General features: G+C 42.0%; 1 protein-coding gene across 1 annotated transcript in view; it reads right to left on the reverse strand.

The window, feature by feature from the left end:
- Positions 1–481: 481 nt before the first annotated feature.
- shisa9a (shisa family member 9a) overlaps positions 482–26838 on the reverse strand; it is a 205955-nt gene continuing 179598 nt past the window's right edge. The window contains exons 3-4 of the mRNA XM_052021270.1: positions 22821–22976; positions 482–855 (exon numbers count right to left, since the gene is read on the reverse strand). Of these exons, the coding sequence (XP_051877230.1) occupies positions 482–855; positions 22821–22976 (530 nt within the window). The remainder of the gene's footprint in view (positions 856–22820; positions 22977–26838) is intronic.

The following is a 26838-nucleotide window of genomic DNA, read 5'->3' on the forward strand; positions in this document are numbered from 1 at the left end:
CCTAAGTGAACGGCATCATTATCTAGAGTAAAGGCACAACCTACATTACCCAGTCTTCCCAGTGAGACAGAAGGCAGCTGAGAGTCAGCAAGCTGATCAAAAAGCTCTGTTTAAGACAGGGTATGCTGTATCCACCCTTCCTTTTCCAAATATGTAGAGGAAGTTAGAAAACTACAGAAAACATGCTCCCAATTGTCTTAAACATTCATACGTCCCAATAGCCTCCGACAGAAAACTGAAATGTGCTATTGCAATATGAACTGGTCTTTTTGTTTAAGAAAATTCACAACTTATTTTTTTCAACATAAAGTCCATTGTTATTAATCCTTCAGTGAGTATTGCTCATTTTTCAGATTCCTTAGCCCAATCGCATTAGTTGACAACTAGAACACATTTCAAAACTCTTCCAATTCTGGGGTAGGTAATTCTTGAACAATGGGTTTCTTTATTCATTCTTTTTAAATAAAAAAGGTGCCGATCATCACACGGTCACTTCTGTTTTGCTGTTGGTTACAAAGTACGGCTGCTGCCCCAGGTAATGCTGTGCCTGAGGGCTGGCTTTCTCAGCCAGAGGACCCACTGTACAGGGCCTCTTGTTGGCATAGGCCTGCCGGCGGATGGTAGTGTCGTTTGTGTCCCAGGTTTTGTAGTCAGAATCGAAGACCAGTGGGTGCGTGTGCATCTTGGTGATTTTGTTCCTCTGCCCGGGTAGCTTGGCATTGTAGGTGTCCGAGCCATGCACTGGGTCATCATGGTCCATTGGCATCTGCACTGGGTGCAGGGGCAAGGTCCCCTTCGCTGCAAGTTCTGCAAAATGTTGGCGCTTAGCAAAGAAGTCATCATTTGCCTTTTCAGCTAAGAAATGTTAAAAAGAAAGGGAAATAAGTATTAGTGATGTGTTGTTTCCAAATAAAAAAAATGGTGCTTAATCATGCGAAGGCTCTGAAACAGGGAATAATTCCAAACAATGCGAAATGCAACAGCTTTCAATTACATTGACTCTTAATGGAGCGACATTTCCTCAGACATTTCACAAAGGCATTATCGGACATTATATGACATGTAAAGAGATACTAAACTAAGCGAACAAAAGCTTAGTCAAAGAGTTTAGTTTAAAGGACAGCTACATTGGCTTGTAAGTAGAGAGATGAAGAGGTTTTACAGAGATTGGGGACCAGATATCTGAACCCAATGCTGCCAAAGGCTGAGCAAAGGAAATTGGGTTTATGCAAGAAGCCAGAATTGGAGGAGCATTGAGATACTGGAGCATTGCAGGAGTGAAGATCAAATGATTTAACACCCTGGAGAGATTTTAAATCAAAGATTGGAATTTTAAAAGCAAGGTGTTTTTGTGAATGTCCAAAGGAAAGTGTAAACTCTGACACTTTAACTTATGCACTAGTGATTTAACAGACATTGCTACTCTGTAAAATGGAGACATGACTGCTCCATAATTGTCTTGCACCGGCTGCTGTACATACTCCAACCTATACACAGTTCCAAAAAAAGAAAAGGTGGATACAATAAAATACAACAATATAAAATATCATAAAACATATACAAATAGCAGTTTTTAATTAAATGGTTGGATTTTTTTAACTGCCTGAAATTGTTAAAAGAATATCCACTGTAGTCAACATGGTCATTACCAACTGTTTCAACTGCCAATGGAAGATTTGCCCACAAATATGCCTTCCATAACTACAACATCTCTCATTTCAAAATATTGCTCCCCCTTCTCTCACCCACTGCAAATCTCCTCATAACAAATCCCCCAGAGATAATGGAACTGGCTAAGAGAGGCTTATATTAAGAAGGAGGAAATATGGCCATCTTTAACCTTGGAGCAGGAAAAGCTAGGAAAATAAAAATGACTGATCTGTTTATACTACAGAAAGTAACCACACTGTGTCTGTAGTCAAATTGATCACTACTGTACCACATTTAGGCAGGAACAGCTTTGAAATAAAGCTGAGAAGAGATGGGTTTAAGTGTGGCAGATGGAAAGGAACTCAGTGACATTTGGAACAGACTACTCAAAACTTATGGAACTAAATAATGCTACTGACAGCCCTTTGTTGATAAAGGAAGTTTTGATCTTAAACATGGTGATGCTTCAAGAAAACATCTGAGGAGAAGTGTTGCTAGGCAGCTACTTTGCTTATTCCCTCCGCTATAAACCAGTTAATGTTACCGCAAGCAGCAGGCTTCTCTTGTTGTCTTCTCCCATTCTCCAAGGAGCCTGCTCTACCATGAGTGTCAAGAGTGTGTTGAAAAATTCCATTTGTTATTCTGTGATTTTTTTTCAGCTGCTATGTTTCACTAAAATATATATATTGTGAGCATCATTAGAGAACTGCTGCCACAAACATTTAAAAAGTTGAAATGTAAAACCAATTTTAAGCTTGGAATGTTTTAAATTATTTTGTCCAGATGATGGATTATTGCACACAGGACTCTAACAGTGACTCACCTTTTGTATCTGGTGACACACTCCACAATAATTGCAAGCTGAAGGTGAAGCAAGCTCACAAATGTTATTGCAGTAATATTTTTCATTGCCAAATTCTGAAGGTTTTGGTAAATTAATTGAATTAATCCCTGATATCTCTGAGCTTGTGAGTTGGCTTGCACTTTAATGTTTGGTTGATTGGTTAGATTAACCTGGAAAAGGTACTATTATTCTAAAATAAGACATCGCAATGACTACAATAAATGTCCCTCCTACTCTCTGCACCTTGCACTCAATTTGAATTCATGAATAAACCTGGAATAAAAAACAAGCATCAGTAACTGGGACTAAAAAGCTACCAGATTGTTGCAGAAATCAACCAGGTTCACTGATATGTTGGCCTCATCCAGTGTAGCCTATAAGTGACCCCAGTGATGTCAGTGACTTTTAACAACCCTCTGAAATGGCCTACAAAATCTCTCAGTTCCATGGGATTAACGAGAACATGATAAATACAGACCTTGGCAGTGGTATTCACATCCAGTGAATGTATTTTATATGTTAAATGCTGATGTTTTGCTAAATGTGAGTTTGCTTGATCTATTGAACAATATGAATCTCACTCCCATCAAAGTAGCACTGTTCGAGGAACAGAATTTTAAGCTGTTCCTGGAACTGACAAAACCTTACACCCTTCAGGAAAGTCTCTCGGCTTCCCCTAGCATTTCTGATTAATCTAGTGAAGTGTCAGTAAACTAAAGAGGGATGCTTGTACTTCCACCCAGAAAATCATTCTGAAACTTCTGAATTCTACTCCCTCCCCCAAACCCATACTCAGATCAGGTGCTGGCTCTCTCCATGGACTCACAACTCAGTGCCATCATACTGGAGGAAGAGATGCAGCAGTGGGGTGCTCCAGTTGGGAGAACTGGATTGGATGGCTGCAGTCCTCAGCTTTAGGTAATGAGTATTCCAATCCCAGTCAAACACTTGGCGCACACATTTTGTATACCTAACAGAGACAGCCTTGTGCTTTATCTTCAGAAGTCTGGGGTAGTTTTAGTCTGGCTTGTCCTATGTGCTTGGGTGGCAGACTGGCACTCAGTGCTAAGAAGGCCCCTCCAAGAAGAAAGCTGTGCATCCATTGGCCACCCTTCTCCAAGACTGCCACTAGCAACCCTGACAACTTCAGACATGAAAATGCTCCACTGTTGCAAGGGATCTGTGGCAATTCAACTGATGCCAGGCCTAATGGCTGTGCATCATACCAAGCTGCTGTATAGAGCACCCATGGAACATGACTCAGGGAGTTATCAATGTCTGATGGGTGCTCTCTTTCACTCAGTTTTTATCAACGAGCAGCTGAGGCAGAAGGCCTGGGACTTCTCCTGGAGAGTGGTTCTCCTACTCTCCCACTCTACATTGACATGCACTTGATACTGAAGGTACCAATCAAGAATTGGTCTCATCCCAGGACAAGCTGTATCTAGGACAGCAAAGCAGGCTGCGTTCTATTTAAAGGAAACATCAGAGGGCAGTGTCTGCAGGATGATCTCATTGAATGATCAACTGCACAGGCAGTACTAATCTGATCATCTTCTTTACAGCTTTTCCAGTGACATCAAAGAAGAGATTTTTGCTCTGCAGGTGCTGGCCAAAGTCTAAGTTACTGTGATCTTCACAAGTAGCAAATTACCTCACATGTCCAATGAACTTCATGCATTTTACTGCAAGTTTAAGGGAGTGGGAGGTTCAATATGTGAGGATAAGGCTTATCATTAAAACAGTGTATGATAACTGTGATGGAAGAGGTGGAATGATAGCAAGTAAAGAAGGGGGTCAGGGAGTTCGATTAGGCAGTCAGAATTGGGCAATTATGTTAATGATCTGGAAGTAAATATGGGATAAATGATTAGTAAGTTTGCAGAAACCACGAAGATTGGTGGTGTTGATAATGAGTAGTCTTTGGCTAGAGAACGATTTTGATCAGTTGGTAAAATGGGCAGAGAAATTGGCAGATGAAATTTAATCCTGAAAAGTGTGAGGTGATTCATTTTAGCATTAATAAGGTCAGGGCATACAATAGAAAAGCTCAGAAAAACTGAGGAAAAAAGAAACTTTGATATATATATATATATATAGAGAGAGAGAGAGAGAGAGAGAGAGAGACTAATCCATGTTGACCAGTGGGCACCTTTCCAATATTAATCCCATCTCCCAGCATTTGGTCCATAGCCTTCTATGTCTATGTGATTCAAGTGCTCATCTACACACTTCTTAAATGCTGTCAGCGATCCAGCTTCAACCACTCTCTCAGGGAGTGCATTCCAAGTACTTACCACTCTCTAGGTGAAGAAGGTCCCCCTTATATCCCCTCTAAATATCTTGCCCTTTACCCTAAATTAATGTCCTCTGGTTTTATCTACCTCTGATAAGGGGAAAAATTTCCTACAGTCTACCATATCTATACCCCTCATAATTTTATATAACTCTTTTCTCTATTTCCCTATTCCTCCAGACCCTAGGAGCCCCCAACTGGGCTTGAGTGCCTTTGATGTTTCACCAGAGATGCAGGGAAAAGCCAGACAGTGCATGCCTTGCCTTTTCCAGCAATGGCACATGTCCAAGAATCCCTGAAGGCATCAGAAAAAGTGGTTACAAAGACATACTGGAAGGCATGTAGAATACTTGCTTTTGGTAGCTGAGACTCAGAATATAAGAGAAGGAGGTTATGGTCAAACTCTATCAAACATTAGTTAGGCCACACCTGGAGTATTGTGCACAGTTCTGGTCACCATGCTATAGGGAGGATGTGATTGCCCTGGAGAGGGTACAAGCGAGATGTGCCAGGATTTTGCTTGGGATGGAGCATTTCAGCAATGAGGGGAGACCGAATAGGCTGGATTTGTTTTCTACAGAGTGGAGAAGGCCAAGTGGTGACCGGATTGAGGTGTGCAAAACTATGAGACCTAGAAATAGTGAGAAACCTTTCTCCTTATCAGAACCAAAAGGCATAGATTAAAGGTAAAGGGTAGGAGACAGAGGGGATTTAAGGAAGATTTTTTTTCACCCAGAGGGTGGTTGAAATCTTGAACACACAGCCTGAGGGGCTGGTGAAGGGAAGTACTCTCAGAACATTTAAGAAGTATTTACAGCCTGTTCCCAGGTTAAGAACGCCCAACTTATGGACACTCCTACTTATGAACAAGCTCCCATAATATTAAATTCAAAGTCTGAGGTACGTTCATAGGTCCGTTTGACCGGCAGAACTATATTCCTCTCTCTCTTCACTTTTAGTAATTATTCTTTCTTATCAGTCTTAAGTGCTTTTGATGCCATTCATTACAATACTGTGGAGGTGTGGTTACCATATTTAGTGATTTTTGTGTTTTTTCCAGCTTACGGACAAATTTGGCTAATGGATGTCTGTAAAAAGGGAACCCATTCGTTACCCGGGGACAGGTTGTAAATAGGCTATTGATAGGGTATGAGCTGAGTGCTGGAAATAGAATCAGTATAAGGTACTTGATGGCCAGCACAGGCACAGTAGGTTTGTTTCCATGCTCTATGACTTTGTATTTTTAACAGATATTGCCCTGGGCTTTATCTCTGAAAGTCTGGGGGAATTTTAGTCTAACTTACTATGTGGGAAACCCACATGGTCAGATGGAACACTGGTTCACACACTTATCTAACAATCTCTTGAATGATCTTTGCAGAAAATAACATCAGCTGGTGGTGTTAAAACCAGCACCATACTTGACTGTTTCAATTTCCTGATTAGCAAGAAGTTAAAAAGGGTTCCTTCTTTAAATCAAGAATTTTGCTGTTGCTTCTGAATGCAAAGAACAAACATATTTCGGATACAATTCGTTTTATGACACTCCATTTGGTAAAAAAATGTTTGACACAAGCACAATTTGCATTGTAATGGCACATACACACAGGACTGATATTATGTCTCAGGACAAGTCAAATCCATTTAGTCTCAGTTGTTGGCAAGATATTGGGTTATTTAAGCAATAAATTCAATTCTTGCAAAACCACGCAAAGTAAAAGAATGGAAAATTGAGTGAACAGAATTTTAAATAAATGCATATTTCAATTATCTAGTTGTCTACTAATCGTGATGTAATAAATTTTTTAATAAGTTTTCCCAATTTAACATATTGAGAATATAGGAAAATATCATAAGCAACAATGTGTGCTGGATCCTGCAGTTGGTGGAAATGAACATTGCTTGCTGCTCATTGCATCCCGGCCAACAACTTACAGTCCCATGGAGTCTGATTTGCAGAAGGCAATTAACAATGAAGAATTCTTAAGACAGTGTCACGGTTATTCCCCCTGCAATATTTGGGCCGCTCAGTTTGTGCACCTGATTTATATAATTTTTTATGTTCAAAAATCAAGAAAACATATTGCCATTTTTTGTTGAACTTTTCAACTGAAATTGTTCAGTCACTCAGCTGAGGGTGGCACAGCAGTGCAGCACGAAGGGCTGCTGCCTCACAGCTCCAGAATCCCTGATTCAATCCTGACCTTTGGTGCTGCCCGTGTGAAGTTTGCACATTCTCCCTGTGACTGAGTGCATTTCCTCCAGGTGCTCTGGTTTCTTCCCACATCCCACAGGAGTGCGGGTTGTTAAGTTGGTAATTGGCTACTGTAAATTAAATCTAGCATTGTTGGTGGTAGGTGAATTGGAGGAGTAACAGGTACGTGAGAGAGAATAGATTGCAGGGATAAAACAGAAAACACTGGATTAATTCAGCAGGTCAATGAGAGGGGCAATAGGACTGATAGGATTGCTCTGAGAGGTGGCATTGACTCACAGGACTGAATGGCCTCCTTATATGTAGTAAGAAATAAAAATGAGAAATTATAACAAAGCAGAGGTCCTGCCTCGCTTAGCATCTGCTCTAGACCACATGTATCCTATAAAGACGAGTTGCTCAACAAAGCACCCTCCATTATAAAAGTACAGTTACATTTACAAAACTCTGAGCCAGAGATTTCTGACTGTGCCCAGAAACGGCACTAAAATTTAGAACTGTAGTCTTGATATTCCATGACATTAAAACATTTCTCTCTCAGCAAAACAATGGCAATGTTCCATAATTGCAACAGCCCATAACCTTTTAAAACATTTACAATCTTCAACCTGCCACAGTTGATAACACTAAGTATATAACATTTTTCTATTTCAGATTGCTAACATCCACAGTACTCTTTCAGCAATTTTAGATAATGATTCCACTCCTTTGCTTTACATCTTCACTAGATTGACCCTTTTTTCTTTTTCTTGCCTAGGTACCAACTTCTTTCATCTTGTATTATCAATCCCTTTTTGCCTCCCTCTTTCTGTTCATCCTAAAACCTGCTGATCTCATTAAAGTTGACCTGAATCACTTCTCTCTCCCTAGATGCTGCTTGACCTGCTAAGTATTTCCAGCACTTTGTTTTATCTCTAACTTTTCCTAATTCAGATGAAATGTTGTTCACCTGAAATATTAACTATTTCTCTCTCCATCCTAGTGCCTGAATTGCCAAATACTTCCAAATATTTTCAGCATTTTTTGTTTCCTTTTCAGACTTCCAGTATCTGCACCATAGTATCTTCATATTTCCTTACAAAATAGGAGGAGGCCTATTGGACTATCAAATCTACACCAGTTCATAGAGCAAATCCATTTCCCACTAATATTCCCTGCACACTCCCATCAGCTCCCCCAGATTCTACCACTTACACACTAGTGGTAATTTACAGTGCCAACTAACCTGCCAACCTGCATGTCATTGAATGTGGGAGAAAACCAGAGTACCTGGGAGAAACCTATATGATCACAGCGGGAACATGCAAACTCCACACACAGGCAGCACCCAAGGTCAGGATTGAAACCAGGTCACTGTAGCCGTGAATCAGCTGTTGTGCCACTGAACCACCCAAAGATAATGCTGCAGCATCTTTCTTTTCGATAACACTTGATTAAGTTTTACCACGGAGCTGGGAAGCCACGAGTTGATCGCCCACATCATGACCTTTTTCTGGTCAACACTTACTGTGGCACAGTAATGCAAATTGTGCCATTTTTTGGATGAGGTGGAAGTGAGAATCCCACCCAGAACAGTGTATGAAAAAGAGCAGTGAGCTCTTCTGGTGTCCTGGCTAAGATTCCTCTCTTAACCAACTCCACTAAAGTGAACAGATTGTCTAGTTAATAGCTGATATGCTATTTGTGGGACCTTGCTACATGCAAATAGTTGTCACATTTGCTGTTATAATGGCTTGGAAAATACTCAACAGGTTCTGAAGCACTTTAAGAACTCTCAGACCATTACAAAGCAGTACATAGCTTTTAGCTTATTCAGCTTATAGGGCTTTAGCTTTTGGTAGGATGCATACTGTGACAAACAACCTACAAATAAATCCTTGAGTTTGCTTTGTGTAGGCCTCCAATAGTCCAGTCTTATTTTCTCACTGGCAGAAAGACTGAGTAAAATCTTTGTTGATTTTGAAGCTTGAGACAAAATTTGCCCAGAAGGCATGCTGCAATATTTCTTGGTCGATGTACTTCTACAATCCAAAACCCATTTCCTCTCGTACTTAAAAGCTGGTTATTCCCCAAGGGAATAAAAGAAATGGTCTTAGATGAACCACATTTTCCAAAGGAGCTTCTTCAGATAGTCTATAATGAGTGATGCATGTAAAACAAGGAGATTTAGCTTCATTCAACTATCAGTGTTTCACTGATTGACATCTTCTATATTTACTTTAAAGGTTTCCTCAGAGAGCATTTTCACTTAGAAATTAACACTGAGAAAGTGAGTGGACAACACACACTCACTAATAGAAATGGGCTAGCAAACATTTAATCTATCTTGATAACATTGGTTGAGGTTAAATACTGATCATGACAGCAAGAAGTATGCCCTCCCCAACCCACACTCTCCTCTGGACAGCATAACTGGATCTATCACATCTACCTGAGAGAGCATGCAGAGCCTCAGTTAACGTTTCATTCTTTATTGGCTAAGCCATTGAACATAAGAGCAGGGAGGTCTGATTGGAAAAGTATGTAGTAATAACTGGACCATATCCAGGGTACTGTGTACAATGTACAGCGAGGATGGGATGGCACCAGAGAAGTGATAAGGAGATTTCTGGAGAGGTTGCCAGAGCTGGAGAATTATAATTACAGGTGACCCCCATGTTACAGCTGTTTGGGTTACAGAAAAGTTCACCTTACAGAATTCACAGATCACTACCCAAAAAATTGAGATACAGAATAAAATATGCTCTCATGGAATTTATATGAAACATAAATAAATAAATGCAATTTTTTTCAACTCGTATTTCTTGATGCACTCAGATGATACAGCTATACATTAAGGAAAATTGTGATACAGGCTGTTTTCTAGGAATGGTAATCCCCTCACCCGCATAAAGTGGGGGTCATCTGTATAAGTACGGACTGACTGGGGATGTTTTCTTTGAAATAAAGAAGGCTGATGGGAAATAAAATTGGTGTATAAAATTTTGAGAGGCAGAAACAAAGGACTTGGTGTGAGATGGAACATAAGCAGCAGAGTTTTAGACAACCTCAAGTTTATGGAGAGTGAGAAGAAGTGAATGAAGGAGGATGGACCACTCCCTGCTTTCACTAAGTCAGTATGGATTGTGGCTCATGGTAATGTCATGGTTCAAGACCTTGACTTGGAAGTGTAACTCTGATGGTGAAAAGACCTACCACTGAGAAATATTTCTAGAGAACTTCATCTCTTTTAGAAGTGAGTAGTTTCTTTGAACAAACTCTTGATAAGTCACTGTAGGGACTTTATTCTGGAGTAATACTTTAATTTTAAAAGAACTACATCAAAGCGCTCTGAGTGAATAGAATCAGCCTGCCAAAAAATCTGAAATTATAGCAGTCTGTGATGTAAATGAAACTTCCAGTAGATTGCATCTGAATAATAAGACATACGTAACAAGACATAAATATTCTTTTTAAACTAAAGCAGTTAAATCACAATAAATTACACTTGTTATTACAATAAAGTTAGCTCTTCATCAATCAAATATTTGGGAAAAAGCATTTTTGATAGAATTGCTCTTGTCTTTAAGGCTTTTGCATAAACCAGTTGCTCCAGATATGGATGCATTGTTCAAAATTCCCTGTAGAATGTTACAAAGAGAATAACTAAAGCATGATAAGAGAAGGAGGAAGAATTGAGTCAGAGTGCCCAGTTGGAGGTCATATCAATTAAGGGAATTTGGGATGCAATTCTCTTACCCGAACCTCACTGAGGAACACTGTATGAGGTATCAGTGTTTTAATAAGGATGTCCTGACTGAACCACAGCCATCTATATTAACAACAACTTTAGAGCAGAGTGTGAACTATATTGCCAGTGACTTTCAAAGTTACCACACCTGACTCTTTCCTAGCTGGAGCAAGAGATTTTTGAAAAGTGTGGTCATTTTTCAAGCACTGTTATATTGGGGAGATCACTGAAGACTGAATTTATCCATTCAAAGAGAGCTGAATTAATTCAATTCTCTTTTGAGGAAACGTGAACACATGGCTTTGCAAGGAAAACAGGGTCCCTACTAGTGTCAGGTGCGGCTGATGGCACATGTCACTTTGTAGGTGATGTATGTCAACTTTGAGATATATCACAGCAGAGATAGTTTCTATTCCTAAAGTGTCAACTGGTGTGTGACTATATACAGGTAGTCACTCAGGTCAGTGCACACCTCCTGACAGCTGTCATCCACCACAATAGAAGGAAGGCTGGCTACTGGGGAATAAGAACAGAGGCTGAAGATATGGCTCAACTCTGCTGCATAACCCACACAAATAAGTTAGTCAATGAGCAGAGAGGGAGGCATGTGATAGGAATGCACAGCAGTGAAAATGTCTGTTGTGCTGGTATTTAGAAACAGAAACTTTTGGCATGGCATATCTCTGATTCTATGTGCAAAATTCATCCCCACAAAGCACTATTTGGGCATAATGGTTACCCAATGGGTTCCATTATGAATGGGTACATTTGTGACAGAAATTACCTACGCATTACATTAATAAGGACAAAGTGTATGTGCAGCAAATGTTCACTGGAAGTATGCAGAGGAGATGGATTGTGATGTTAAATTGTCTGCAACATTGTAGTAATACCATAATGCCATTTTGGAGCTTAGCATCCTAGTTAACACTTTCTTTTAGCTATAACTTTCTTGAGGTTAACCGCTGTTGATTTCCATTGTGTTTTGCAATGATTGTGTGGGCATATGGTGTTTTCCAGAGTTCTTTAAGAACACCAAAATGAGTGGTGTACCAGTGGAACTGACTTCGAGGCTTGTACCCAAGCCATCTCTTCCCAGACATTGACACCTTGATTGGCATCCTTCTTAGATTGGATGATGAGCAGAGCAGGACATATTTCTGGGAAGTTGGGGGTGGTTTGGAGAACGATTCTTAGCAAAAGACCATGTTCATCTAGGATATTCAAAGATCAGTTCCGACCTTGAATATCCTAGATGAACATGGTCTTCTGCTAAGAATCGGTGAGGTGTAATGTCAAGAAATCTGTGCTTCAGTAAGAAGTTCCTCATGGAAGTCCATTGCGTACGGCAACCACAACTGCAACCTTAGAGCAGGACAAGGACTGCATTGCCAGTGACTGTCAAGTTAACCATGGCTACGTATTCAGGTCCTTTCAAAGAGGAATTGGAGATAGCAATGGGGGGGGGGTTGGGGGGAAGTGCAGGGGTGCGGTGGTGGAATGGGGGGGGTGAATGGTGGGAGGTTGGCTGAAGAAGGAACTGCCCAAATATGCAAGGAGTTAGGTACTATGGCAAGAGAGGAGAGGAGGAATCTTCCCAAATTGGGTCCCCAACTATTGACCTGTACTTATTCAGGGATTAGAGTCACTAACTGGATGGTTGATGTGGAAATCCTGTCAGTAACACCAATCTGATTAGTACCTGGAAGAGCCTGGTGCAATGCAATCTAACCTGGAAATACATACAGCTCCAGAAATAACTGGGCTGAGAAAAAACTGCACTACACATTAGAATTTCTCAGCAGGGACTTAGCTTCCTCAATGTCCAGCTGGTGTGTGGCCATACTCAGTCCTCATACAGGTCCATGCCTGGTATACTGACAGTAGGCATGATTCCTTCATTCTGTGGCAATTCGCTGGGCCACCTACATGTGAGCCACCAGGCAAAGCAAAAGGAGGCCACCGTCCAATTCATTAAAGTCCTGCAGGGGATTAGCACCTGCCCTGACTGCAGACTTCCAGCATCCAGCTTCTCACCAAGTTAAGACTCCACCAAGCTAATCCCTAAACTAATATGGTACCTCTAAGTACTCCGTCACCACCACTGGGCATGTTTGCAGTCCCTGCCTATCAGGAAAGAAAATGGCACTAAAGGTGTGGAAGGCATGGTAAATTTACACCTCCAACACATCCCCTCCTGATGAGGAGAGGCTGTGAGCGGGAGGTGGTTTTGGGATGCCTGATTCTTTTCACCATGCTCCTGAGTACAATATCCATTATGGCTGCTCCAGTGATAGTGAGCACTGTCTCCTGAAGCTCCATTACATCTTGTAGCAGTGCCCTCTCCCACTGGTTAGCTACTCGAATTTTGCACCATTTTGTGCTACAAGGGAAGTGTGTCAATACATATTACACAATGGCTAAATGGTTGAATGTGCATGCAAGCTGTGAGATTAGGTGCCAGGTTTATACCAGTGCGAAGTGTAAGGTTGAAACTCTCTAGTCTGGCACCGGACCACAGAAAATCCAGACTACAGAAATTGCTCCCTGATCAAATTTCTCTGAGCAGGAGAACTGTTCTTTTTAAGTATAGACATTCCCCAGGTCACGTAAGAGTCCTGAGAACTGTCCATAGCCTGAAGTTTCAGTAAAACAGAAAGGCTGTTGGCTGAGATTGCTGTTGGCTATGTTAATTAGCTACAGGTTAGTACAGTTCTTAGTTAATTTTGGATCTTAGTTTGATGTTAGTTAGAATTAATTAATTGGTATAGATATGCACTGCAGATTCAAAACATGTTTCAACATGTTACAGAGTTTCAACCTATACTAGGTACAAGGTCTGACTGATGGAGACCTGTGGGGTAGATGGGTATTGGGCTGTGGTGCACTAAGTAGTAATTGAGACTGGTGGGATAAGGCACTAGAGGACATGTTCACTGCTCATGACTACTCAGGTGTTCAACTTCTGAGTCCTCAGGGCTTGTGTACTTATATTGACTGGCATGGTTTATCTGCTTCCACCTCTGCAGAGTTTTTCTCTGGAAGCCTTTCTGCCACCACCCCACCCTGCATTTAGATCACACTTCTCCAACTCTTACAGCAGAGGTATGGGGGTTGGAAATTTTCTCATGTTGTGCAGTATCTTCAATGTGCCCCAGGTCAGGAAATAATTCCAGAATGGTTACCAGTAACTGCTGCAGGCATGACACACCTTAGCTCTACTTTTGGATGTGCAGCCTTACTTAGAGTGGCATTGACTAACTTTAGGTAGATAATTCAAGATAATCACCCCTGCTATATTGTGTAGGCATCCAACCTTGATTGCATGCTGCATTCAGTAAAACAACCAGCCAGCATTGAAGTTGATGTCTTGCCTGCATTGGTATAGTTGGGCATGGCTTAATAGTGTAGAGGTTCTGCTCCCTCTTTCTGGCTCTGTCCACTTGAAACCCCATAACTTTTATTTTTCATCTTCCCCCACTGGTGACAGAAGGTCAATGGCTGTGCAGTGTGTCTGAAACCATGTTAAAGCTTGAAGTCAGCCCGTTGCTTTGCAAGGATTGTATCCTGTTTAATTTGATCTATTCCTCCACCAACTTCCCTCGCAATAAACCAAGACTGTTGTCAGTCTCAATTACACACAGAGCCAAGGGCACATTCCCAGTAAGTCTCTGCAGACTTCATGTCAAATGGGAGACAGCTTTCCCTTAGTTATGTGCTGCAATGTATTTCAAGGAGCACTTTGTCGTGCAAATTGTTTAATTTGCCCACAGAAGGAAAAGGGATGTGTGTTACCACATTTTCATGGTGACATTAAGGATAAGAATGCTATTATAGGATTTGGCTCAGTTAGACCATACTGTTTCTTATAACTCATGACAACATGCTTTCTCCTGTTCCTTAACCTTTTCAACTGAATGTCAATCACAGATTGGTTCCAGATGCTGATAGATGCCAGCCTGATTCTCATGTTAATTAATTACTGAAATTCAGGTCATTCTTTAACTTCTGTTAATATTGTTAATGTGCAGAATCCATTCTCTTCATAATATTCTGGACAGGTATGAAAGTCATCACAAATAAATTGAAGAGGGTAATTAAAACAGAAAAGTAAGTCAAGGTCACTATCATTTCATTCTTTCATAAACCTGTTCGGGCGAGGCAAAGATTAAAGTGAGGTTGTGCTGTGATCAATTACTTCACAAATCAACATAAGGATGTCCTTAGCTTCAAACCATCCTTCATTCTTTTACCACTAAGTAATAATATTGTTCTCCGTTGATTTTTCTTATAGAGGGCTTACAAATTATTGTTAAAAGTCAGCTAAAATTAGATTTATGGACTGACAAACAAACCAGGAAAATGTCATCTCTCCTGCATTAGCTATGCAGACACAAACAACAGCAAAAGGTGAATTTCTGGATATTCCAATTTCCTTTAAGTTTAATAAATGTAAACCCTGGTCAAGCAGCACCCTGGGTCAGAGGTTCAAGTCCCATCCCACAGGCCTGAATGTGACGCCAGATGACCCTCTAGTGTGTTTTGGATGAAGCATTAAACTGAGGCTTCACCTGCTCTCTCACGAAGAGGTGAAAGATGCAGACATTTTCAAAGGAGAGTGGAGAGAGCTCCTTGTTATCCAAGTCATATTTATTACTCAACCAATGTCCCAAAGGCAGATTAAATGATTACTAGCATATTTGTATCAGTGAGACTGTGTTGTCCACTAACTAAATGAAAAACTAAATAAAAAAATGAACTCAGCAGGCCAGGTAGCATCTGTGGAGAAAAGCAGGCAGTCAACATTTCGGGTCAGGACCCTTCTTCAGGATTGAAGATAGGAAAAGGGGAAGCCCAATATATAGAAGGGAAAAGCAGAGCAGTGATAGGTGGACAAAAGAGGGGAGGCGAGGTGGGCACAAGGTGGTGATAAGTAGATGCAGGTAAGAGGTAGTGATAGGCAGGTGCAGGGAGGGGGTGGAGGGGAGAGCAGATCCACCGGGGGATGGGTCAAAGGTGAGGAGAGAAAGGAAAAAAAACATAGAAAAAAGAGATAGGCTAGGAAAGGGAAGAGGAGAAGAAGCATGGTGGGGGTGGGGTGGGGTTGTGGGGAAGTGGGGTGGGGATTATTGAAGGGGAGAACTCAGTGTTCATGCCGTTAGGCTGCAAGGTTCCAAGATGGAAAATGAGGTGCTGTTCCTCCAGTTTGCGCTTGGAATTCTCCTGGCAGTGTATGAGGCCAAGGACTGTGATAGTGTGTTTGTGGGGGGGGGGGGAGGAGTTGAAGTGACTGACAGTGGGGAGATGAGGATCGCAGTTAAGGACAGAGCACAGGTGTTCTGTGAAACGGTTCCACTAACTGGTTGTTGCATATCCCACATTGCAGCGGTGACTGCACCTCAAGAAGCACTTCATTGGCATGGAAATGATCTGGCAGGTCCCAAGTCTGGAAAAGACACTCTCTAGAAATACAGGTACTTTTCCCCTTCGTGTTACGTTGGCAAGTAATTGGTACAGGCTTATTGATTGATATTCAAATTTACAATAAATCAAAGATCTGATTGCTGTTGCTGCAGTGCAGCCTGTGTTTCTTTTTTCTTTGTCAAATTTATGCTATATCCTATTTATCTGAATTTGGATGCACCAATAGCTGTGAAGAGGAAGCACAGCCTTTGATGTCTGTCAGGGATTTGCACTGCTTTAATATATTCGTGCATATTAAACAGGGCCCTCTGGGCAAGCTTTCCCAGAACCAACTTGTTAACCTATTTTTCTTTAAATGTACTTTTTTCCACAGGTCAAACTTGCTCTACTTCAGCAATTGGATTCAAACTGCATGCAGGGAAGTACACGTGAATCATTTAGCTACATGTGTATCACCCTCCATCAGTTAATTAGCCTTTAATCGAGCACTTGTATTCTTGCTTGTAATGTGGGTCTGTTCCATTTCATCTCCTTTGTTGCTGCTAACCTCACTGAACTCCCAAGGAGCAGTGGAGGTTGTTCAACAACTCTCAGCAGTCTGGCTGTATCCTAACTCACTAAATTACTGTTTAGCTTTCTCCTCTAAATGAATTGGTTCGACAGAACATCATATAAAATTAGCACTGTCACATTCTTAGAAAGTAGCTTCCATCTAGAGGAATTCTATTCTGTGTGGTGATTGGATTTCATTTCGATAACAAGGTTAAGATGCCTGGCCTTGTTTTAGCCACATTTCCCCACATTTTTCTGCTTCCTCCCCATCTCCCCCTAAAGCTGCCTAACTGATGCAATACTAGGACCCCCACTGCACTTACAGGTATGTGTGCCAGTAGTGGGTTTCCTATTCATTACCACTGCCAATGGTTTTCCATGTGTATTTAAACCATTACTGTGCTGGTCTGGAACGTAGTGGGCTACAGGGGATGGTAAATTTTCACCTGGTCATAAATTACACCAATTGAACATAACCTCTGAATGAAATGGCTGCTGGTGGTATAAAACTAGACAAGCAAGTGCTGTGTGTTAAAGTCAGTGGCTCAGTGGGTAACATTTTTGCCTCTGAGCATGAACGTTGTAGGTTCAAGGCTTATCTCAGAAACTTGAGCACAAGATTCTAGTCTAACACTCGAATTGAGGGAGGGGTGCACTGGTAGGGATATTGCCTTTCAAATGACACATTAAACTGAAGCCCTACCTGCTCTCTCAGGCAGATGAAAAATACTGTAGCATTATTTCAAGACAACCAGGACAAGTTTTACCAGTGTTCAGGGCAATATATATCCCTCAGTAAACACAGTTTAAAAAGAAGAGATAATCCAGTCCTTATCATTTCGCTGTTTGTGGGAGCTTTCTGTGCGCAAACTGCCGACGTTGCAACAGTATCTACAAATAATGACTAAAGCACTTTTGGATATCAAAGAATCTTGTAAATTTACAGCCTAGAGGGCATTTGCACCATTGCGTAGTCAAGTAACACAGAAAACACACAAAGCAATTTATATGCAGTAAGATCCCACAGAAAGTAATCTGACAATCACCCAATGATCTGTGTTTTGGTGATACTGTTTGAGAGGTAAATATTGGCCTGAAGAACTCATACCTTCAGAATGGTGCTACAGGATCTCTTTCATCTGCTTGATGTAGCAGACAGGACCAGTTTAACATATAATCTGAAAGGAAGTATTTCCAACAGCACTGTACGCTCTTTGTAGTGTATTGGAAAATCAGCCTTAATTGTTCTGATCAACTGTCTGGAGAAGGACTTGAACCACACTCTTCTGAATCAGGGACAAAGTTTCAACCATTTGAGCCACAGATGACAATGCTACTACCTTTACACACAATCTAATTTAGCACTGTGTGAAAGATATTTATTCAAGGATATTATAGTAATTTGTAAATGTCTCTTACTCCGAAATAAGGAATTTTTTTTATTGGATTGAAATATTTTCAGCAATATAGAACTGGTATATTTTAATAACAGCTATATTTTGAAAGCCTAGATAAACTGGGTTCTTCCAAACCAGAAACGATGGATGAACTAGGAGATCCACTCCATACTGAAGTCCAGGACTGCAGCATTCAAATCAGGTGACCCTGACCTTTACAAGAAATCGGGATACGACCTCTGTAAAGCTATCAGAGATGCCAAGAGTCAATACCAGTCCAAAATAGAGTCCCAGACCAGCCGTCAGTTGTGGCAGGGCTTACATGCTATAACGGGCTACAAAACAAAGTTGGGCAGCATCGCTGACAACAGCGCATCCCTTCCTGATGAGCTTAACGCATTCTATACACGTTTTGAACAGAAGGGGATTGGTATGTCACCACCCACCCCAGCAGCCTCCAATGCACCTGAACCCATAGTCACCACTGCAGATGTAAGATTAGTCTTCTGGAGAGTGAACCCCTGGGAAGCATCTGGCCCTGATGGTGTCCCTGGCCTTGTCCTCAGATCCTGTGCAGATCAGCTGGTGGTGGTATTTGCACACATTTTTAACCTCTCCCTGCTTCAATCTAAGGTTCCCACCTGCTTTAAGAAGACCACTATCATCCCGGTATCTAAGAAAACAAGGTAACATGCCTTAATGACTACTGCCTGGTGGCTCTGATATCCACCAACAGGAAGTGCTACAAGAGGCTGGTCACGGCACACATTAACTCGAGCTTCCCAGAAAACTTTGACCCATTGCAATTCACCTACTGCTGAAACAGATCTACGGCAGATGCCATCTCCCTGGCACTACACTCATCTCTGGAACATCTGCACAGTAAAGACACCTACGTTAGACTATTGTTTATTGACTACAGCTCTGCCTTCAATACTATAGTTCCAAGCAAACTCCGATGACCTGGGACTCAACAACTCCCTTTGCAACTGGATCCTTGACTTCCTGACCAACAGACTGCAATCAGTGAGGATAGGCAGCAACACCACTGGCATGATTATTCTCAACACTGCTGCCCCACAAGGCTGCATCCTCAGCCCCCTACTCAACTCCCTGTACACTCATGACTGCCTGGCCAGATTCTGCTCTAACTCCATCTACAAGTTTGCAGATGAGACCAACGTAGTGGGCCACATCTCAAATAATGAGTCACAGTACAGGAAGGAGATACTTAGTGACATGGTGTCATGACAACAACCTCTACCTCAATGTTAGCAAAACATAAGAGCTGGTCATTAACCTCAGGAAGGGCTCAGTGCACCTGCTCCTGTCTACATCAATGGGTACTGAGTTGAGAGAGTTGAGAGCTTCAAGTTCCTGGGAGTGAACATCACCAATAGCCTGTCTTGGTCCAACCACGTAGACACCATAGCCAAGAAAACTCACCAAAGCCTCTGCTTCCTAGGAGGCTAAATAAATTTGACCCTCACTAATTTTTATTGATGCACCATAGAAAGCATCCAATCTGGATGCATCACGGCTTGGTATGGCAACTGCTCTGCAAGAAACTGTAGGGAGTTGTGAATACAGCTCAGCACATCACGGAAACCAGCCTCCCCCCCATGGACTCTGTCTGTACCTCTTGCTCTCTTCTCCCCTCTCCCATCAGGCAGAAGATACAAAATCCTGAAAGCACATACCACCAGGCTCAAGGACAGCTTCTATCCCGCTGTTATAAGACTATTGAACGGTTCTCTAGTACAGTAAGATGGACTCTCAACCTCACAATCTACCTCATTATGACCTTACACCTTATTGTCTACCTGAACTGCACTTTGTCTGTAACTGTAACACTTTATTCTGCATTCTGTTATTGTTTTACCCTGTACTACCTCAGTGCACTGTGTAATGAATTGATCTGTATGAATGAATGGTATGCATGACAAGTTTTTCACTGTACCTCAGTACATATGACAATAATAAACCAATTCCAAAATGCAGGTCAATTATTTGGTCTCTTATGGGATGATAATCCCATAAAGCTAGATCACTGCAATCGTTCTCAATATCAAATATGCAGCATCTCTAAATATGTTTCTTTCCAAAAGTTCAGATATCAGACTAGGGGTGTGCATCCTAAATTATTTTAGTTGACATTTCCACTAATTAGATATGCTTTGTACTCTTGGGAAAAAATTGTAGATATAAATTTTAAAATATGTAGTGGCTTCTTGTTGGTTCAGTGAGTCCAAATGTTCCAAGGTCAAAAATCAAACATCTCAACCATGAGGGTCTAATGTTCGTTATTTTTCAAATTTATCCATTTTAATCTATCCAATAGACTTACCTCTGCTATTTTTCTTTGCTTAGTCAGTTTCCCTTTTTAAAAAAATGATTTTTACTCTTCCAAATCTTACGTGTTTGCTGCAGAAGAGTCGATTGAAAATTTCCTCCAGGGATTGGCTGTGGATGGTCCTTAATGAACTCAGTTGCACATCTAACATTTTGCCTGGAGTCACTTAACCTCATGAGTCAAGTACACTATGCACTTCAATACTTATGCAGGCATTACAGCTTCTTAAAGCTGAACTGGTTCCAGGTCTACTAAGCAAGACACTTCCTTCTGCTGAAATTACTGAAGAAAAATCCAAGTGAAACAACAAAACACTTATTTATGCTCCCCTTCTGTTCTCGCAAACTACCATCCTCAACCATCCTTTCCTCATCCAAGTCCTTGTACATGATGCCATCTTCCTTTATGCCTGGTTTTCACAATAATGAAATGGCCCTCATCAAAGTCATAGACAACATCTTGTGTGTCCATCTCAGTGACTATACTAGTTATTTTCTGGACTGTCTGCAACATTTGACATGGTGGAGCACAATATTTCTCATCACATGCTGGGCTCCAGCAACATCACCCGTAAATAGTCAGACATCTTTACATTTCTACTGCAGCCCCGCGCCTACCACCACTGACCCCACTCACACCATCTTCATGGAGTCAGAGATGGGTCTTCCAGGAGTGGGATTTTGAGGTTCAGAATGTGTCTGCTTTCTGGGATGGGGACAGAGAATGGAGGGTGGGGGGGGGGGAACGAGGATGCAGGGGAGGGGGAATGCTGAGTGTCGTCTTCTGCCTTAGGGCTAGATGATGCTCGGAGAGACTATTTCAATTTAAAAACACCTGAACTCTTGGTGCATTGGTTTTTAACCTGGATCTAAATGAGCTTCAGTTCTCTGTCACTGGCAAAAAAAATACTTGGGTAACCTGCAATGACCCTCTGCTCGGTCTCTGTTTAAGGAGTGTGCAACTCCTCAGATCTGGAGCAGCTGATTCTCAACTTGGCTCACAGCCATAGCAACAAGGGCCTGCCAAAGTTACGGCAGGAGTCCATCAGAGCAGCTGCAATGTGAAGCAGTTTTACCGAAAGCTGCTGTGGTAAGCAAACCCGAAAGCAATCATATAAAGCAAAGAAAAGTGTTTGCATTTATAACCTGTCTTACACGAGCTCAGGATGTCCCAGCAAAGTACTGTTGATGTACAATTACTATGGTAATGTAGGAAGTGTGACAGATAATTTGTGCTCAGCAAGGTCCCAGAAAGAGCAAAATAACAAATTTTGGTAATAATGGTTGAAAGATAACTATTGGTATGAGAGCAGAGAGAATTCTCTAATTTTTTTTCCTTAAAATTGTATCATTGGAAGGGAACACTGTTTAATTATAAGGCTTTTTTTTGGATAACATCAATTTATCCATATTAATATTCTGTATACCTACAGATTAGGTTTAATAGTATATCTGACCACTGAAGAGCCCAATAAAACTGGTGCACTGGAAGCAGTAGTAATAGACCACGTTTTACAGTGAGCTTCATGTCCAGCAAAGCCATCCAGACAAGAAGCTCAGTCATCAGCTTTTAGAAGTCTGTCTGCTCCTTGTGCCTCTCATTACTGCACCAGAATGTCAATCCAGATTATAGGCTCAAATCTCAGAACAGAGATTAGAACTCTCAACTATCTGATTCTAATGCCAGAATGCTATCACCAAGGCAAGGTTTTCACCATATAATCCATCCAGCCTAATAATGACATAGTTGGAAAGGCATATAGGTGGAGCAAAAAGGCAATAAACTGATAAATATTGGAAAATATTTCAATGGTTAGCCCATGGGTAATTTGCAAAGAATGTTCTGTTTTCACAAAGGATGACTAAAGGCAGCAGGTAAAGGTTTGATTGATGTGAAGGTTTCCTTGTCCTAACAAGATCCAAATAAATATCAGAACGTGGAAATCATTAGCAAATATGATCTTTTTATTGATGCTGCCTGTTGTTTTATTATTGTACTTGGAATGATTTTCAGGCTGCAGTGTGAGTTACAAATTCAAGAACTGCTGCTTTGGTTGCAGAGATCCTAGCTTTCCAGAGAACTGGCTGCAGGAGGCCGTGAATCTACTCCAGTCATCCCTGCCACATTGTTAGGGCTAACACACAACTGGGCTTATTACATTCAGGGCAATTGAAGAATATAAGGAAGAATTGTCTTGATGTCACGAAGAGGGAATTGTGGTGCAAATTTTGACAGATGTATTTGCAAATCCATTAATAAATGCATTGATCAAAACAAGGTCTGACCTAGCCCATGAAAATAGAAGGTTGCACAAAAGGTACATTTCAGAAGGCATTTCGCACCACTCTCACTGACTTACCCACTGCTTTTAGTGAGGCATACTTATTAAGTTCCTTGCCAGGTACTTGCTGTTCAAAGGAGTGAGAACCTTGGCCCAGGGTGGAATAGGAATGAGATTGGGCCATCTGTGGGATCAGAGGGTAGGTTGGGCCCACATTATTCATCTGTGTCTGGTCTGCAAAATATTTAAGAAAAGAACACAAAATTTAATTTTGAATACAATGTGTGAAAACCATTAATCACAATCTCCACCCACGACCATAGAGGAGATTGTCTTTCCACTTAACAGATAAAGCTCATTAGTAAAAGAAAACAGTACATGAACACTGCACAATACAGTGACCTAGAACAATTAACACTGCAATGAAGCCAACAGAGATATACCATGCTAATATGAGCTAAGATAATAGGAAATTGTTTCACAAGAATCTTGTGCTCAGTCCCAACAACTCTGCTTTTGTGATTTCAGTCTAGTTGGTAAAGCTTTTATATGGTATTCTACCATCATCCCCACAGTACAATAAAGCAATAACATGAATAATATACAGTCAGAAATTATTCTCAGTACAGTCTGTTCCTGTGGGGGTTGCGTGTTTCCAATGCTTAATAAATACAGCAGAGAAATTAAAGATGCTCTTCCAATTTTACATCTTTGCAAAGAATATATTTAAGATGGCATAGGTGAGGGTTACCCTTACAGCATGGGTGAGGGTTACCCTTTTTTGTTTTAACGGTTTCGGGGATAGCGGGGAGAAACTGCGCAGGCGCATGACGTCAATTGTTAGTGCGCACACAGTTTAAAAAGAAGACTGCCATATCCAGCGGGGAGCTGAGTGAGCGGGAGCAGAGTGTTTTGGGCTTTGGCTCAAGGGGCTTCGGCTTAAAGGGGCAAAGCAGGTGAGTAGCTGGTAGGTAAAGGTAAGGTTTACCTGTTATCTGTTATAAATTTTTAAGTAGGAAAAAAAACTAGGTAGGGGAAAAAAAGAATTAGTTCAGATGGAGGACATGGTGGTGTGCTGCAGCTGCTTGATGTGGGAGATCGTGGACCTTGCTGTGGTCCACGATGACCACGTCTGTAGTAAGTGCTTGAGGCTGGAGGAACTTCGGCTCAAAATTGATGAGCTGGAGTTGCAGTTTCAAACACTGCGGAGCATCAGAGAGGGAGAGAGTTTTGTAGATACTGTACATCAGGAGACAGTCACCCCCCTTAGAACAGGTACTTCTGGGGTCCAGGAAGTAGATAGAAGGGTGACTGTCAGGGGGGAGAAAAGGAAAAAGAAAACAAACAGGCAGATAGTGCAGAGGACCCCGGAAGCCGTTCCCCTCAATAACAGGTTTTTCGCTTTGGAGGCTGCAGGGATCAAGCAGCAGTATCCAGGTCTCTGGCACTGGGACTGGTCCTGCTGCTCAGGAGGGAAGGGAGGAGAAGAGGAAGGCAGTAGTGATAGGGGACTCAATAGTCAGGGAAACAGATAGGAGGTTCTGTGGCAGTGAGCTTGAATCCCGGATGGTATGTTGCCTCCCAGGTTCCAGGGTCCAGGATGTCTCTGATCGGGTCCACAGGATTCTTGAGCGGGAAGGAGAACAGCCAGAAGTCGTGGTTCATGTTGGTACCAACAACATAGGTAGGAAGAAGGATGAGGTCCTGAAAAGTGAGCTTAGGGAGCTAGGCAAAAGGTTGAAGAGCAGGACCTCAAGGGTAGCAATCTCGGGATTGCTGCCAGTGCCACGTGATAGTGAAGGTAGGAATAGGAAGAGGTGGCAAATAAATGCGTGGCTGAGAAGTTGGTGCAGGAGGGAAGGTTTTAGATTTGTAGATCATTGGGATCTCTTCTGAGGAAGGTGGGACCTGTACAGAGAGGATGGGTTACACCCGAACCCGAGGGGGGCCAATATCCTTGCAGCCAGGTTTGCTAGGGTGGTTCGGGAGGGTTTAAACTAGTTTGCGAGGGGGATGGGAACCAGAGGGGTAGGTCAGAGGAAGAAGTGGATGTAGAAAAGTCAGATCTAACAGGTAGAGAGGGTTTGAGGAAGAAGAAGCAGAGTACAGGCTATAAAAGTAGAAAGGTGGATGGGCTAAAGTGCATTTACTTAAATGCAAGAAGCATCAGGAATAAGGGTGATGAACTGAGAGCTTGGATAAGAACATGGGACTACGATATTGTGGCTATTACAGAGACATGGCTGACACCAGGGCAGGAATGGATATTGAATATTCCTGGTTTTCAGTGTTTTAAAAGGGATAGGGAGGGGGGGGAGAAGAGGAGGAGGGGTGGCGCTACTGGTCAGGGACAATATTACAGCTGCAGAAAGGGTGGATAATGTGGAAGGATCCTCTCTAGAGTCAATACGGGTGGAAGTTAGGAACAAGAAAGGAGCAGTTACTCTACTGGGAGAATTCTATAGGCCCCCTGGTAGCAGCAAGGATACAGAGGAGCAGATTGGGAGGCAGATTTTGGAAAGATGCAAAAATAACAGGGTTATTATCATGGGAGACTCAACTTCCCAAATATTGATTGGCACCTGCTTAGTGCCAAAGGTTTAGATGGGGCAGAGTTTGTTAAGTGTGTCCAGGACGGATTCCTGTCATAGTATGTTGACAGGCTGACTAGAGGGGATGCCATATTAGATCAGTTTTAGGTAATGAACCGGGTCAGATCTCTCGGTGGGTGAGCATTTGGGGGACAGTGACCACTGTTCCATAACCTTCAGAATTGTCATGGACAGGGATAGGAGCAAAGAGGATGGGAAGATATTTAATTGGGGAAAGGCGAATTATGAGGCTATAAGGTGAGAACTTGAGAGTGTAAATTGGGATGACATTTTTGAAGGGAAATATACTATGGAGATGTGGTCGATGTTCAGGGATCTCTTGAAGGATGTTAAGAATAAATTTGTCCCGGTGAGGCAGAGAAGAAATGGCAGGGTGAAAGGACCATGGGTGACAAGGGAGGTGGAACAACTAGTTAGGAAGAAGAAGGCAGCATTCATAAGGTGTAAGCAGCAAGGATCAAATAGGGCTCATGAGGAATATAGAGTAGCAAGGAAGGAACTTAGGAAGGGGCTGAGGAGAGCAAGAAAGGGACATGAAAAGGCTTTAGCGAGTAGGGTTAAGGAGTATCTCAAGGCTTTTTTCTCGTACGTGAAGAGCAGAAGGATGGCTAGAGTAAAGGTAGGTCTGATTAAAGACAAAAGTGGGAGAATGTGCCTGGAAGCTGTGGAAGTGGGTGAGATTCTCAATGAATACTTCTCTTCGGTATTCACCAAGGAGAGGAGTCTTGATGATGCTGAGGACAGTGTTGGTAAGGGTAATGTTCTAGAGTATTTAGATATCAAGAGAGAGGATGTGTTGGAGTTGTTAGAAAATATTAGGACAGATAAGTCCCCAGGGCCTGACGGAATATTCCCCAGGCTGCTCCGCGAGGCGAGGGAGGAGATTGCTGAACCGTTTGTTAGGATCTTTGAGTCCTCGTTGTCCAAAGGGATGGTGCCGGAGGATTGGAGGGTGGCGAATGTTGTCCCCTTATTCGAAAAAGGTAGTAGGTATAGTCCAGGGAATTACAGATCGGTGAGCCTTACGTCTGTGGTGGGTAAGCTGTTAGAAAGGATTCTAAGAGATAGGATCTATGAGCATTTAGAGAATCATGGACTGATTAGGAACAGCCAGCATGGCCTTGTGAAGGGAAGATCTTGCCTCACAAGCCTGATAGTGTTCTTTGAGGAGGTGACCAGGAAGATTGATGAGGGTAGTGCAGTAGATGTGGTCTACATGGATTTTAGTAAGGCGTTTGACAAGGTTCCGCATGGTAGGCTTCTTCAGAAGGTCAGAGACCAAGGGATCCAGGGAATCTTGGCCGTGTGGATTCAGAATTGGCTTGCCTGTAGAAAGCAGAGGGTTGTGGTGGATGGAGTGCATTTGGATTGGAGGGCAGTGACTAGTGGTGTCCCACAGGGATCGGTTCTGGGACCTCTACTGCCTTGTGATATTTACTAATGACTTAGATGAGGGGGTGGAAGGCTGGGTTAGCAAGTTTGCA

The sequence above is a fragment of the Pristis pectinata genome, chromosome 8 (genome assembly GCF_009764475.1).
Source record: "Pristis pectinata isolate sPriPec2 chromosome 8, sPriPec2.1.pri, whole genome shotgun sequence".
In the NCBI taxonomy this organism is placed as follows: Eukaryota; Metazoa; Chordata; class Chondrichthyes; order Rhinopristiformes; family Pristidae; genus Pristis; species Pristis pectinata.